The following is a 14,884-nucleotide window of genomic DNA, read 5'->3' as shown; positions in this document are numbered from 1 at the left end:
TTGCCGAAACGGCTGCTCACTTGTTTGCTCGAGCAATAACGAATGCCGCGTCAAAATTTTTTACGACACCAGTGTACAGGTCCCCGCACAGCCACGCGTTTAGTTCACGGGTGCCCCGCGCCGAAAAGTTCAGCAACAGCTGACACTGATTAGTCAGACAGAACACCTTTATTTAAAGTAATCTGTCGACTCCAATTCTAGGTAGGCTGGCGGTTTCAGACACAAGTTTCTTTCGCTGAATATTTTCTCTGCCCTGCATAGGCAGCTGCAGTGATAAAGCATAGCCTTTCTCTTTTGCTGGCCTCAAACTGTACTTTAGGTCCTCACAACTGAAAAGGAAATTCGAAGAAAACATTGCACATGGTTGGAAAGTAGATTAAATTTTTTATTCATACATTTTAAGACAAAGCAACAGTGTACTTTCAAAGCAAGGTAGTCTCATGTTAACAACAGTGTTATGCGCTGTCAATGCCTTGAAAAGTCACATGTGCCAAATGTATCCTTGAGCTGTAACCTAGCAAACAGGGCAATTGCATGATATATATTTAGACTAAAATACAGCACAATAATGGTTGCCACTGCCCTTATGCATGTTCTGACCTCCATGTTGCAGAGTGAAAGAAAGCACGTCATTTTATTCATTTCAGGAAATATCGATACACAGCATACCGGCAATTCACGAGATGGATGTGGGGCCGGCTTGGCCAGGGAAATCGAAAAGTCATACCGTCATGTGCTGTGTGGATGATCAGAAAGATGTTTCCATCGCCACAATACCAAGGATTCAAATATCCTGAATTGTGAGCGGAGTGCAGAAAATAAATGCTTTTCTTAATTTATGTACAATGTAGAACTACCTTGATGTAGAAATAAAATCCTTTCCAACAGCATTAACACACAAAAAAATGTAGTAAATGACCACAGCAGCAGTCAAAACCATAATGTGCAAAGAAAGGGTTATTTGTATTGCTGGGTATAATTGCATACTTAGACCGAAAGCGAAGTGCTCTGTGAACACAAGACATCGAATATGGTCAGCAGTGCACTGAACTGTTCATACCGAGTACAGGTAGCCACTGATGAGTTAATTTTGCTCCACTGTGGGGATAAGTACCACAGCATACAATGATGCGCACATCCTCATGTTCAAATGGGCCGCCATGGTGGCTCAGTGGTTATGGCAGTCAGCTGCTGACTCAAAAGATGCGGGTTCAATTCTGGCCGCGCCGGTCGAATTTCAGTAGAGGAGAAATTCTAGAGGCCTGTCTACTGTGCGATGTCAGTGCACGTTAAAGAACCCCAGTGGTCGCAATTTCCGGAGCCCTTCACTACGGCGTCCCTCATAGCCTGAGTCGTTTAGGGACATGAAACCCCCATAAACCATAAACCATCATGTTCAAATGAATAAATTGAAGTTGCAACTCATGCATCAAGTGAATTTTCTTGATGAGCCAGTGTGTGCCTTCCAAACCGGGACCGGTGCATAGTTACCAGCTCGGCCTTGGATCGTCTTGCTTGCTTCAGCTGCACCATTGGCAGCTTTGCAGCACAGCTCCTCCTGTGCTCACTGCAGGCCTTTTTGAAGGAAGCAGATGCTGCACAATGGTGCAGCATCTCTTCAATAAGCTTGTCAACGTAAGCTGTAAAAGGCTGCCGTTACTAACTGCACAGTGCACTTTGCTCTACATACCACAGGTTGTCTGTCTTCACAGGGCAAACAACTTCTTCACCCTTTTTTGCTCGTAGCATCTTTCGTTTCCATTTTGCCTCGCCCCTTGCTGTGAGTGCTTGTGCGCGGCCTGCATTTTCATTTTGATGTAGAGCTGCCAGCTGTGTTCTGAAAATCACGCAGCTCAATTAATATTCTATTTCTAGACAGGACAAGCTCTGCTTGACCTTTGTGCATATTGAAATCTCATACTTTGAACAAACTTTGCACACATCATCTCGGGTGTGAACGCTACGGACTTGGGGGAAAACCTGATGATAAGGCTATGGTATGATTCCAAGCTAGATGTCTGGCCGAAAGAAGACAGCTGCTCGATGTCTCTGAGCAGCAACTTATCCATGGTTACTGCCACAAGACGTGCATAGGCTGGTGTACCTGAAAATTTTTCTTTTTGCAGTAGACTGCATAATGACGTCACAAGTGTAACTTTACTTGGCAGCAACCACTTCCCATTTGGTATGTCACCACACCATGCAGGCACCTCGGGTATGCATCACCATGACCGCTGTGCACATTGATGACATGATTGAGCATACCTGAAAAATTTTTAGGGATAAATTTCATCACAACACACTGGGTGTTGCAAGAGAACTCATGTTTACATTCCCCCCCCTCCCGAAACCTGGCAATTAAACCTTTTGAAAAAACGTCAATAAGCATTGCATTTGGGCACTGGGCTGTGCTCGTAATGCAGGAAAAAGTTGGATTAAGCTCCCTCACTCTCTCCACCGTACAAAAAAAAATGAACAGAATAGGAGCTATAAAAAGGACAGCAGTCAGTGCAAGTGTAGGTGATCATCAAAACAGGCATGATATTCATAGGCATTCTAGAAAGCAGAAAAGCATTTTCAAGCACTTGTAAGAGCGCAACCAACCTATACATAAACGCACATTTCAGCAAACAGGGGCTTAATTTATCTGTACAGTGTGGAAATTTCATGATTTTCTGCATCCTGGACCCGTATTATCACTTATGTCCTATAAAACAAAGCCTATAAAAACATACTGATCGCATTCATGCAGAAGCTGAATTAAAGCATGCTAAAATGCTGCACATCAGAGCACTGCAGAACTGAAAACTGAGTGAGTTGGTGCATCATTGGAGAAATAAAAACTGTGAAGCAATGACGGACAAGAGAGAACGAGGACAAGCGCTTACCAACAACTGAAGGTTCATTGAAGAAACACAAATAATACAATACAATCTCCAACCAGGACTCTTGCAGCTCCCTAAACATCTAATCGTGAGAATCGAGACATTCAACCTCACAGACACAAAGGAGCACTGAAGCTGGGCTTATGCATGAGTCATGATTCACATGGATTTAAGAGGCCTCACATATTTCTCGTTATTTTGTCCCTATGCCTGCAAATAACTTTGATCTCTTTGAAAACAGCTGAGCGATAACCAAGCAAGGGCTTCTCTGAGTGCTGCTGAAAAGACCAGCAGACTTGATCATAGCTCAGGACCAATCTTCAATAAAATTGGTTAAATGTGAAATAGCCTTTGCATGTTTGGGATCGGCACTTTCAAAAACCTGTGTGCATGGAATGGAAAATAGTTTTCGCCAGCAGGTTCAGAGATTAAAATTGGCAGTTTTTCCGGATGAGGTAGGTAGGTAACTTTACTGGTTCAAGAAGGAACCAAGTGAGGAGGGGATGGAAAAAGAGGAAGCAGGATGACAATGGGCCCTCGGGCCGCTCTAGTTGGCCAGGCAGTGTTGAGCTTTGGCGACTGCTCGGGCACAGCCTACTGTCAGAAGCTGTACCTCCGGCAGCAAGCTGCGCAGATCAGCCTCCTATCGCTCCTGATGTCCTCATCCTTGCCATGATGGCTTGGGTTTATTTGGGCAGTTCAGAAATATGTCTGGTGCTAGGATACATGTGGCAGTGAGGAGAGATTTCACCGCAGGTTACAACTGAGAGAAGGGGCTGTGACTGCGGTGGATATGGTGCAAAGCCGCCCCGGCAGCCCATACCTCCGCCTCTGTGATGGGAGCGAGACTGAATTGGGAGTTCCTTTGTAGGTCGGTAATTGTTCCTGCTTTAGGTCGGGGAAGTACGCGGCTTTAAGAGCTGCTTCAAGGTCTTGCCCTTGTTACTCCACCTCGTGCAGGAGTTTGGTGATTTGTTTATTATTTTCCGACCAAAAGGAACACTGGTTTAACATACGGTGGAGGAGGGACCACAAGTTCTTCATGCGGAGAGTGCCGTCTGGTCGGCTGCATAACTGATTCTATTGCCGTGAGGACAGCTCAGCTGCATGTTCGGCGATGAGCTGGAGCGTTTGAGCCATTTTCTGTTTTAGTTTGTGATTACGCTTTTGTTTGAGTCATCGTTTCTCCAAATTCTGATAGACCTCCACAGGTGGAGTAGCATGCTGTCTACTGGGTCGCCAATATGTTCTGCCGGGGCCACTTTTTCGCCAAGAGCTACGTCCCGTTGAAGCTTAGAAACCCAGTCCATGTAGTCCTGAATTTCTGGTTCTGGGTTTTGGTCTCTAATTCTGTGAAATTTGTCCCAGTCTACAATAGGTGTAAGGTGGAACTGTGGCCGTAAACTGGCACACGACAGTGTAATTGATAGGATGTAATGATCGCTGCCAATGTTGATTCCCATGCAAGGCCAGTTAGCTTGACAGACGTTCATAGTAAAAGTGAGATCTGGGCTGGTGTTTCTGCTCACACTGTTGCCATTGCGTGTGGGTAGTGTGCAGTCAGTGACTAGGGTGGGCCTGTTTTGCTGAATGCATTGAAAGAAGCTGGTGCCCTTGCGAGTGTTATTATATCCCCAGTCTACGTGTGGTGCATTAAAATCACCCGTTACCACTATAAGAGCAGAGCCTGCTATTTGGATGGCCCCGTCAATTGCTTCAAATGCAGCAGTGAGGTTATCTCTAGGATGAGAATAGATATTTAAAATATGTGACTTGTCCTGTACAACACGGGAGGAGCTCGAGAAGAGTGCAGTCGGTGTAGAGGTCAGAGAGATCGTGAGCTACATACATGAAATTTCTCTGGACATATGTGGTAACCCACCGGGAAGTAGAATGGGAGTGCACAGACTGATAGCCGAGAAGCTTGCATGCTTTTTGGAAGAGGTAACCTTGCTTGCATGCAACAGATATCTTAAAGGAACTGAAATCTTTCAAGAACTGCCATTCACAGAGTCATCTGGTACGAGGAGGCATGCAGTTATCCCCTACATTCATCAGTTGTCCCATAGATTAAAAAATGTAGGCACCAGATATGGTACTCAAGTGCTGTTCTCAGCACCAAAAAAACTTGGGGAGATATGCGCCACCGTCGATAGGAGAGCAAAGGCTAAAAAACAAAAAAAAAACACACGGTGCCTGCAACATAATTCACCAGACTATGTTCGTGCCATGTGCTGAAAGGCTAGTGTATGATGCTGAATTTTTTTGTGGCAAGAGATGTATCGGGCAGACCGGAAATTGTGTAAGCACCTGTTTACGGCAGCATAATACGTCATTAAAACGTTCCCTGTTGTCTATCCATTGTCCTACATTACAGGGATTGCCACTTGAATAATATCCCTGATTCCCCCGATAAGAATTCAAAGAAATCAAAGTTATGTGCAGGCATAGGGACAAAATAACGAGAAATATGTGAGGCCTCTTAAATCCGTGTGAATGATGACACGTGTGTAAGCACAGCTTCAGTGCTCCTTCATGATTGTGAGGTTGAATGTCTTGATTCTCATGATTAGATAATGTGTTTAGGGAGCCACACGTGTCCTGGTTGTGCTGGAGATTGTACTGCATTATTTGCATTTCTTCAATGAACCTTCAGTCGTTAGTCAGTGCTTCTTCTTCTCTCTAGTCTGTTGTCACTACGCTGCTCAATCAGAACACTGCTTCCACAAATACTTCAGTCTTTAGCCATAAAGAATTTCACCAAATTTTCTTACTTTTCCACATGGCTACCAACAACTGTCCATCCCCCGCACTAACAGCTGCACACCAGTACAGGTGGTTTACTACTGGCTGTATCCAGTCTTCAAGGCCAGCACAGGCAGCCTTCTTGCTTTCGGTTGTAAACCGTTTTTTGATCACTGTGAATAAAATCACAAGAAATTATTGCAAAATATGACCTCTTCAAATTGTTTTTGATAAGCCACTGTGGTCCTTGGCCAAAAAGCACAAAACTGTTGCAAGGATGGAGCAGCTACAATCCTCACTGCACAAGATATTCAGCAGGGAGGTTACTCTATTGCCACCGCACCAGATGAACACAAAATAAAAACTATAAGCAATGCAGACATTCTTCCACAATGCAATTCTAAGGGTGAGGGGAAATTTTTGTGCAAGGGACTGAAAAAAAAATGATATCAGCTTCATTACTTACTCTTGGCTACATGCCATGTGTCAGATTTGTGGTCAATGCCAGGCTCATTGATGCGCATATGCTTTTTAATTCCTGGGTGCCTGTCAGTAGTGAGGGTTGTCACCGTTATGTCGTGTTTTTTGAGGTCCTCAAGCCCCTTCACCAGGCCATACTTCTCCATGCAACTACTTGCTTTGACCTGGTCATTCTGGAAAGTATTTACAACAGTTCAATGTTTAGCAAAGATAACATGAGTGAAATGTGGCAGTCAGAATGTTTTTGAAAATCACAAAAAACTGAGAACCAACCTCTCCAAGCTGCACCTGGACAAAGTGAACGACTTTGCTGGCCGAAATGTCCATAAAAGTATACGTCAGGAATTTGGCGCAAAATCCAGGGAAGTTGCAACGGCCATCTCCTGCCAACTGTACTTGGCCACTCAGGCTGTGTAGAACATTCTTTTGTTCAGCCTCCCACACCTGGAATATAATTCAGTTGCCTGTGCATACCCGAAATCAAAAGTTTACTTCGCTCAATGACCAGAGTTTCTTGAGACATACAACATGCACCACCTCATGTCTCATTAGTCGGCTTAATAATCAAGCTTATTTCATTTGGAATTACAGCAACATGCAGAGCATCACAAAAACCTAGATGGACAACATGACTGGTGGTGTTGTAAGTTCTTCTGCAACTGGGGCACTGCTACAATGTGCAGTCCAGCTTCACTGCACTAGTGAGCAGAAATTACATTCTCATGCCCTGTGGAGGTTTGGAATGCTCAGGGGCTAGTGAACTTTTATAAAAACAATATCCCACACAAAAATGCATTCCACAAGTCTTTTTTTACATCTTTGTTTACAAAGTGAACAAAACTTTCTAAGCCAAGGAAAGAAATGAATATTTTTTTCAGTACATACATGCTCGATGGCGGGCTGGAAGAGTACCCTCTAATATGTGTAGTATATTCGGGTTGATGGCACCTGAATGTTAGCCTGCCTCAATGTCTTCTCTGGACTTGCACCAGAGAAGCATATAGCAGCACAGAGGAGCAGGCTACCCACAGGCTTTTGTTTCAGCATTGGTTGGCTATGCCAGCTTATGCTGTGTTTGTATGGGCAGATGCCATCAACCCGAAGCACTGAACCATAGACAGGAATGGAAATTTTGCAGGGTGCCTGACATACACTGCACACTTTGAAGAGCTGAAGAAGACAGCTTTTAAAAGCAATAAATTTTCTTTCTGCGACTGATGTTTCAGAAGCAGCCTGGTCTCTGTAAATGAACAGCAGTGTATTTACAGGCATAAGAAATATGCTGTGGAAGCACACAATTCACACAAGCTAGCAGTGCTCCCCAAATGGTACCATAACATTATCTTTGTCAAAAGATGAAGTCTTACATTCTTGATTCATAACGGCAGCAAAGAAGCACAAACACAAAGGGAAGGAACAAGCAAAAACATGGACAAACACTGCTCTTTGTATTTGTGCTTCTTCGCTGCTGGTATGAATCAAGAATGTCACCAAATTGCCCCAAAACTTGTGTCACTTACATGACTGATTCAGCCAATGAAGGCTCATAAGTCAAATCATTGTTGTCTCTTGAAGTTGACATTGACGGCTCAGAAGCAGGCTCAATTCTGTAATCCAAGTGTTGGATACAATTAGCATCACTGCTTCATATTTACATGTGCCAGAAATTCATTAAACAAGCACAGCTTAGTAATACGTCCATCGCATGGGCAGTTTCAATGCCCACCAAGTCAATGGACGTCGAACACAGTGGGGATCGGCGGTTCCACATGGCGATTTTCAATGACCATCGGAATCTCCAGGGCCATTGAGAACAGCCTCACGCTCGTCAGACTACACTAACCAATTCAGAAAAACACTTTATTCTGTAGTCAAAATGACAGCTTCTTGTATTGTCCGGTGGTCAGATATAAAGAAACTGGTGGTGTTTTTGTGTTGCCTTCCACTCTGTTTTGATCATTTTCACCTTTAGCATGCTTTGTGGCAGCCCACGCCAGGAAGCCCTACAAGCGCTGAAGTGATAGTTGCTTCATATGTGATAAAGATGGTCACTGATGTGTAGTAGCTTCGAAGGCGAAAAATTAATGTGTATGAAATGAAGGTTGCATAACTGCCCTGTTATAGCTGTCTCTGGATTGTGCTCATCTGTGAAGTATTTTAATAGTGTTTATAGATCAAACTTTCAATTAAATACAGCGCTTACTCCAATATTTGGCTCATTTTATTCTGCGTGATGCTAAACCTAGCACCATTTGCCAGAACGCAAGCTCACTACTCAATGGTCATTGAAAATGGGCGTGTGAAAGTGATGCATCTGGATGATTATGAAAATTTCGATGGCCAGCGACTCAATAGACACTGAGACTGCCTGTGTGACAGGGGCTAACTTTTAACAAGTTGTACTGTTATATCAATAAGGTACAAATACCAAGTCTTACATGAAAGAATCCCCGAAGGAGGGCTCATGAGTTTCGGCACCTTGAAGAAGACCAGCAGGATTTGGTGTAGAGCACCTAGGAGTCTCATGGGTGTCAGGCACACCAGAATCATCATGTGTTCCTCCTCCGTCTGTGTCGCCTTTGAAACCACCCTCTTTAAAGAGAGCCCAGCTTGAACACCTGCAAATAAATGAAGGCGGTACAATTTGTTTTTAAGGTAATGCAACTAAACCACATTAAAAGCTCCCTCTGATCTTTCCCTCAGTACTTAACTTTGAGCGATGAGCTGCGGATCTTTTTTAGGAACACACAATAAAAAGGTTTGGTTTATTGGGGTTTAACGTCCCAAAGCAACTCAGGCTATGAGAGACGCCGTTATGAAAGGCTCCGGAAATTTCGACCACCTGGGGTTCTTTAACATGCACCGACATCGCACAGTGCACGGGCCTCTAGAATTTCGCCTTCATTGAAATTCAGCCACCGCAGCTGGTATCGAACCCGCGCCTTTCGGGTCAGCAGCCAAGTGCCGTAACCACTGAGCCACCACAGCGGGGCACAATAAAAAGGGAAAGCAAAAACATTTCAGTTAGAAAGACTGAATGTCTTATAAAAGGAAGAGTGGATGTTATTGGTTAGGCACCGTAATGCTTCACATTTCTCACAAATGAGACATGTGCAGCCTCGGTAAAGACAAATTATTTGCACCCGCCCAATCTACAAACGATCAAAGACTACACTCTGGTTGCGATGCACTGAATTTGTGAACACAGACACCTCACTGAGTTTGTTAAGACTGGCAACTTTGAAGCATCTTTCCTGCAAAATCTAAGTATGATGGACCAGACAAGATTATTTCTTTTAGCACATTGTGATTCGCTCTTATAGATGCTTCCTCAGCGCCAACTATTCCTGAATGTGCTCATACCCAAACTATAATCTCAACTCAGCATCTAATGCAAACCTCCAATCCACTTTCTAAAGCTGTAAAACACACACTGCATTCAAGAGATCTGGAGATGAAATGATGTCTCTGTGCAGTTTGTTCTCTGATGCTCGGTAATAACCGTACTCGTATACATGCACACTGTCAAAATGTACTTGTGTGTAGACCGTCTTGTCCCTAAAACAATGACATCAGTACGACATGTGGTTTTATTTGATCCATTCAACATTTACTCAAAGGGTACTTGTATTGAGGCACTGAAAAGTTGTATAAAAAAATTAATTCCTAACAATGGCTAATTATAATCTGCCAATCTAATACCAAAGATTGAAATGAGTACCTACTTTTGCACTGCAGCTGTCGGGAAGGCACTTCATCAGTCTGTACACCTTTATCACTGTACATTTTATAATAAGTGTGGTCCCCTGTGGATATTTCTCCAAGCTGAAAGCAACATAAATCAGTGCAACAGAGGGTTAATATGATTCCTTCTTCTTTAAAGTTACTCTGCCACTGATCCTACGCACCTGGTTTGCATCAGGTGATTGTGAACATGCGTCACGGCTTGATATATGGTCCGCTGCAATTTCCACATTCGCAGCAATACCCTGGTCAAACGTCAAGGAAATCTCAAGGCCACTTTCCTGTTGGAAAAAACATGATGCAAAATTGTATTGCTCTAGAAATACCCTCTCATAGAATAACTCACATCGTCGGCTGGTGACATAACAGCATCTTCATCTCCATGGAGTTCAGCTGCCAGGGTGTCCTGCAAGGTGACACCAAAGGTGTCGATCAACCACACAATCCAGAATAGCATGCGTAAATCTCGACACTTCAATCTTGAAACATGTGCACTTCAATCTTGAAACATGTGACCAGCACGTTTCATAATGGCAATAAAGTTTTCAAAGATTTATCATCCCTTAAAATTAGCCTAGAACAATGTTCTGTTCCTGAATTATGACTTTAATATTAAGTTATTCTTATTAGTACTTTTATTTTATACACCTCATACTGTTAGTGAAATTTCTGGGCATGACTAAGGGTTTCAAGCAAACAAACAGTGAGCAATGTACAGAGGAATGCACCGCAAGGACCGTTATTGGTTATAGTGGGCTGCGTTCCTACCGGACTGACCGTAAATGACATTGCAGGCTAAGCACAACAGCACGTCTAGTAGCGAGATTTCACTGCCGAAAACTACTTTTTTAATGTGCACTTATGATGTAAAGTTATGCACTTATCCCTCCCCTCCTGTCTTTGCGACTTCTTGTGAGAATGAAGACTTCAACCTGCGCTCTTCCCTAAGGCGGCGCACAAGCGTATCTTTATAGCACAACTGTAAATTACGGCAATTTCCTCACTGGCGTCCCAGAACCCTCCTCGCAGCGCCGCCTCTCCTCCTCCGCTCTTTTCTCCCTTCTCCTCTTTTTTTTCTTTCACGGCTGTTGCGCTCTTCGGTCTATTCCTCCGGCGAGTCTGCCTCCGCGCACCGCCGCCGCGAATCTGCGCGTCTTCTGGACCTGGTCAGCGCGCCTCTCAATGTGCTGACGCATGAACACGTAGGTGGTGGTGGAAACGTTTATTGCCAATGATGTAAATCGTAAGGGGCGCCTCGCTTGCCGCAAAAGTTTGCATGATTACGAGCATTGGTCTGGGTATCGGGCATGCAGCAGTATTGGGTATTGAGCAGTCCGGGTTTGTAGTTGTCGCCAATGTGCAGCCTTCGCTATGGTGAGGGACGGAGCGGGGGGGTGCGTATTCCCTTTTTTTTGTCTCGGTAATACGAGAGAATATCACGGAAGGAGACCAGGTAGTGCATTCCCTGCTCACGACAGTATGAGGCATTAAAGGCTTTCGCCTTAATAAAGCGATTCTGCTCGTATTGTCTTTCACAGCTGTTCTGCTCCTGGCGAGCTTCTAGGGCGGCCGGCTCGCGATTTTCGCGTTGCCCTTCGAGCCATTTGTGTGGCCGGCACGTTCCTCGCGCAAAGAAGGCGACTGCGCACGTACTTAAAATGGCGTTAAAGGGCGATTCACACGACGTCGGTCCGTTCGCCCGCGGCCCGCGCACTACCTGGTCTCCTTCCGTGATATTCTCTCGTATTACCGAGACAAAAGAAGCGAATGCGCTCCCCCCGCTCCGTCCCTCACCATAGCGCAGGCTGCACATTGGCGACAACTACAAACCCGGACTGCTCAATACCCAATACTGCTGCATGCCCGATACCCAGACCAATTCTCGTAATCATGCAAACTTTTGCGGCAAACCAGGCGCCCCCTACGATTTACATCATTGGCAATAAACGTTTCCACCACCACCTACGTGTTCATGCGTCAGCACATTGACAGGCGCGCTGACCAGGCCGCGGTTCAGAAGACGCGCAGATTCGCGGCGGCGGTGCGCGGAGGCAGACTCGCCGGAGGAATAGACCGAAGAGCGCAACAGCCGTGAAAGAAAAAAAGAGGAGAAGGGAGAAAAGAGCGGAAGAGGAGAGGCGACGCTGCGAGGAGGGTTCTGGGACGCCAGTGAGGAAATTGCGTTGTTGCCTCTGCACCAAGCATTATGAAGAAATCGTAATACAGACCCGCAGCTCGGCTACTGAGCCCGAGTTCCCGGGTTCGAATCTGGCCGCGGCGGCCGCGTTTCGATGGAGGCGAAACGCAAAGGCGCCCGCGCGGTGTGCGATGCCGGCGCACGTAAAGATCCCCATGTGGTAAAAATGAATCCCGAGCACTCCACTATGGCACCTCTTCCTTTCTTCTCTCATTCTCTCCTTCCTCCATTCCCTTAAGGCGCGGTTCAAGTGTCAACCGAGAAGTGAGACAGATACCGCGCCATTTCCTTTCCTCAAAAACCAATTCTCAATTTTTAACAATCATAACACATTGTCATCTTAATACAAGAGCCGAGTACTCACTCCGCGCGCTCCAGTAGGTTGCTCAGCAGCAACAGCATCAGGTGTGCCTTTCATTGGAGCTGCGTCGCAACGAAGCCGTCGGCGTTTTGTTGCGGCATTTACGAGAGGACTGGGAGCACTTTTGAAGGCACTCTGATCAAAGTGGTGGGAGCAGACCCTGCGCGCAGTTAGGCTGGCGCACCAAGGGCCTCTAACCACAGTTTACGTTGCTCGCCGCAAGCCGGGAAGCGATGAAACGAAACTCCCTCCGAATCGTTGGTGCTCATACAGCCCGGGGCTGCGCACCGCCTCTTAGACATATCGCACGCACACGTAAAGAACCACGTATGCGCAATCGATGAAAAAAGAAAACGACGACGATAACGAGTACATAGAGAAATATATGACCTCTACTGATCGAAGCGCTTGAAGCAAATAATAGATCAGCGCAGGGAAAGTCACGCGAATTTTATTGATCTTTAAATATGTCTGTGTCAGCAATAAACGAGCGCACACAAAGATAAAACATCCTTTTTTATTTTTCTTTCAACACCTTGCAGAAAGTTAACTAGTAAAGCACAGGGAGTAAGTTCAGCCAATCACTGAGCCAGCGCCCAAATGAAAGTTTAACGTCACACCCGTTGCCAAAAATTGCCGTTGGATGCCGCACGAGTCAATGCAAAATGTCGACTTCTGGATTAAGCGTCACAATTTCGCCTTTCTCACTGGTCGTTGCAGCATCAATATGCACCATCCACCGCAAATAAAGAATAAAAACTACATGCTTAATCTACGTCGCGGTGCCCCTTTAAGCCTGGGCAGTATACAGCGCTTTTCAAGCACCGCCGTAGTTGCACCATCACGGCCACAAGAAGCGGAAGCACCCATGATATTGCAACTTCGGCAGCACGACCACATGCGTTTCACATGCGACGCATTTTCACGTGCAAAAAACGCTCTACACGGGCCAGGCTTTAGACACTAGCATAAATGAATCGCCCCGTGGTATTTACCTAAGACCAATAAATAATGTACAATTCAATTTATTCTTGGTGCTGTTCCGGTTTAAACAGCCCAACGATCGTTGATACATAATTTTAATCCACTACAACACTCAAGCCAGCCTACTGCAAGAGCGGCTGAAGCATTACTAGACCCATGACGAGAAAGGCCAGTGCAAAGTGCTAGCGTACTTGCGATGGTACATAATAAAATTCCAGTGATGGTAAGAAAAATGCGGTTACCTTATCAAGCGGCCGTACGCCACAGCAAGCCGAGCATCGCCATTTCAGACAATCATATACATGTCGTTCATTAATATATGCCCCTCACTGGCTTAATATATGCCCCTCACTGGCTATATGGAGCCAGTTTTCCCAGACTACATTCGTACAAAAATTGTGAGCAACCGTTTGTCGTAAAGTGTTTTGGATGTGTCGTACGATTTCTCGATGCATATAGCTTACATGTGCCATTCAAGTCGGAGGCTAGCTGGCGACAGGGATTTGAACCGATGGAATATGTACCTTCAATTGCATGTCTTCCCAGATTCTTAACCTCTTCACTTTAAGGCGCGGTTGAGGTGTCCACTGAGATGCAAGATGATACAAACAGATGATACTGAGATGATACAAACTTTTGTATCAAAAGTTCGACACAATTGCTTGTCGCACACCGTTGAGGGTAATGTAATGAAATTTCTCGTTGCATTCGGCTAAGTCTCTTTAAGTCAGTTTGCAGGCTAGAATCATGAGTTATTTGAACGAAGTGGCCAAGTGTTTTACTCAGATATTTATGGATTCAGCGTTTGAGGAATCACCATTCAGAGGCGCGTCTTCATTTCTCAGAGCGCACCCTACATCTACGTCGAACGCTCATGATGACGCACTAATTGTTTTGCCTTCACAGCACATAAGCTGTCTTAAGTGCCCTCCAAATTTTTTTTTCATGCTTCGCATGGCCTAACACCTTACATGACATAGCCATCAATTTGTTGATGAAACTGGAGGCAATATAAAATTAGAGAAAAAAATTACTAGTTATTCCGCGCTCGTAGGCAAATACTATGGGTGATTCATTCATTATTTTTTATGCACCATTACAGTGAAAAAACAAAACTAAAGTGAGGTGTGTATAGTTAATTACCTATTTTAATCACACTTAACAATGATCAGCAAAATCCCCAAATAAAAAAAGTTTTCACGCAGTTTCGCAAATGGTGGCATTTTCGAAGACAGCTTTATTCCGAAAGCATGAGTAGAAAACTTGTATTGACACAGGCATTGCACGTGAGTCTGCACGAGCTGCCAGCAGAGGGGCAAGCAAAGCAGGGACCTCGGAAGAGGGAGCGGTGTCGCTTCTTGCCCACAAGGTTTCTCCTGCAAAATAACAGTTCGAGACAAGAATACAAAGAAATATAAAATTTAAAACCTATTTAGGTTTTAAATTTAGATAAAAAGAAATAAAAAATATAGATTTCCTGCCCCTCCC

General features: G+C 44.8%; 2 protein-coding genes across 18 annotated transcripts in view; both read right to left on the bottom strand.

The window, feature by feature from the left end:
- Window positions 1-250: 250 nt before the first annotated feature.
- LOC149354548 (uncharacterized) overlaps window positions 251-14,884 on the bottom strand; it is a 98,851-nt gene continuing 84,217 nt past the window's right edge. For 9 of the 11 annotated variants that reach the window (XM_089583396.1, XM_089583392.1, XM_089583394.1 and 6 more), the window contains one exon: window positions 13,269-14,772. In XM_089583396.1, coding sequence (XP_089439522.1) covers window positions 14,545-14,772 — 228 coding nt within the window. In that variant the 3' untranslated portion in view covers window positions 13,269-14,544. Of the gene's footprint in view, window positions 330-13,268; window positions 14,773-14,884 lie in introns of those variants that run through there. The other 2 variants (XM_089583400.1, XR_016291347.1) reach the window with 2 other exon arrangements.
- Window positions 365-13,158, bottom strand: LOC149354551 (uncharacterized). Of its 7 annotated transcripts, none has more exons than XM_089583408.1 (7): window positions 12,416-13,158; window positions 10,201-10,260; window positions 10,019-10,135; window positions 9,836-9,935; window positions 8,549-8,728; window positions 7,631-7,717; window positions 6,496-6,554 (listed from the first exon to the last, which is right to left on the bottom strand). In XM_089583408.1, coding segments are annotated over exons 1-6 (513 nt in total). In that variant the 5' UTR covers window positions 12,470-13,158; the 3' UTR covers window positions 6,496-6,554; window positions 7,631-7,715. The 7 variants fall into 7 exon arrangements, with proteins under 7 accessions (XP_089439533.1, XP_089439532.1, XP_089439536.1 ...); XM_089583412.1 differs by lacking the exon at window positions 12,416-13,158 and adding an exon at window positions 10,845-11,089; XM_089583411.1 differs by lacking the exon at window positions 12,416-13,158 and adding an exon at window positions 10,859-11,089.

Source organism: Amblyomma mixtum, chromosome 3 (assembly GCF_055824585.1).
Source record: "Amblyomma mixtum isolate Tamu chromosome 3, ASM5582458v1, whole genome shotgun sequence".
NCBI lineage: Eukaryota > Metazoa > Arthropoda > Arachnida > Ixodida > Ixodidae > Amblyomma > Amblyomma mixtum.
The sequence above is the reverse complement of the archived record's forward strand: the minus strand, read 5'-3'. Positions and strand labels throughout refer to the sequence as shown.

Excerpts from the sequence above, each read along its gene's own strand:
- LOC149354551 (XM_089583406.1), bottom strand. The coding sequence starts at position 6,437 with ATGGACATTTCGGCCAGCAAAGTCGTTCACTTTGTCCAGGTGCAGCTT. Across the intron at positions 5,804-6,096 it reads CACATGGCATGTAGCCAAGA|TGATCAAAAAACGGTTTACA; the intron begins GTAAGTAATGAA and ends TTTTATTCACAG. Across the intron at positions 1,838-5,659 it reads GTTGGTAGCCATGTGGAAAA|AACACAGCTGGCAGCTCTAC; the intron begins GTAAGAAAATTT and ends CGTGATTTTCAG.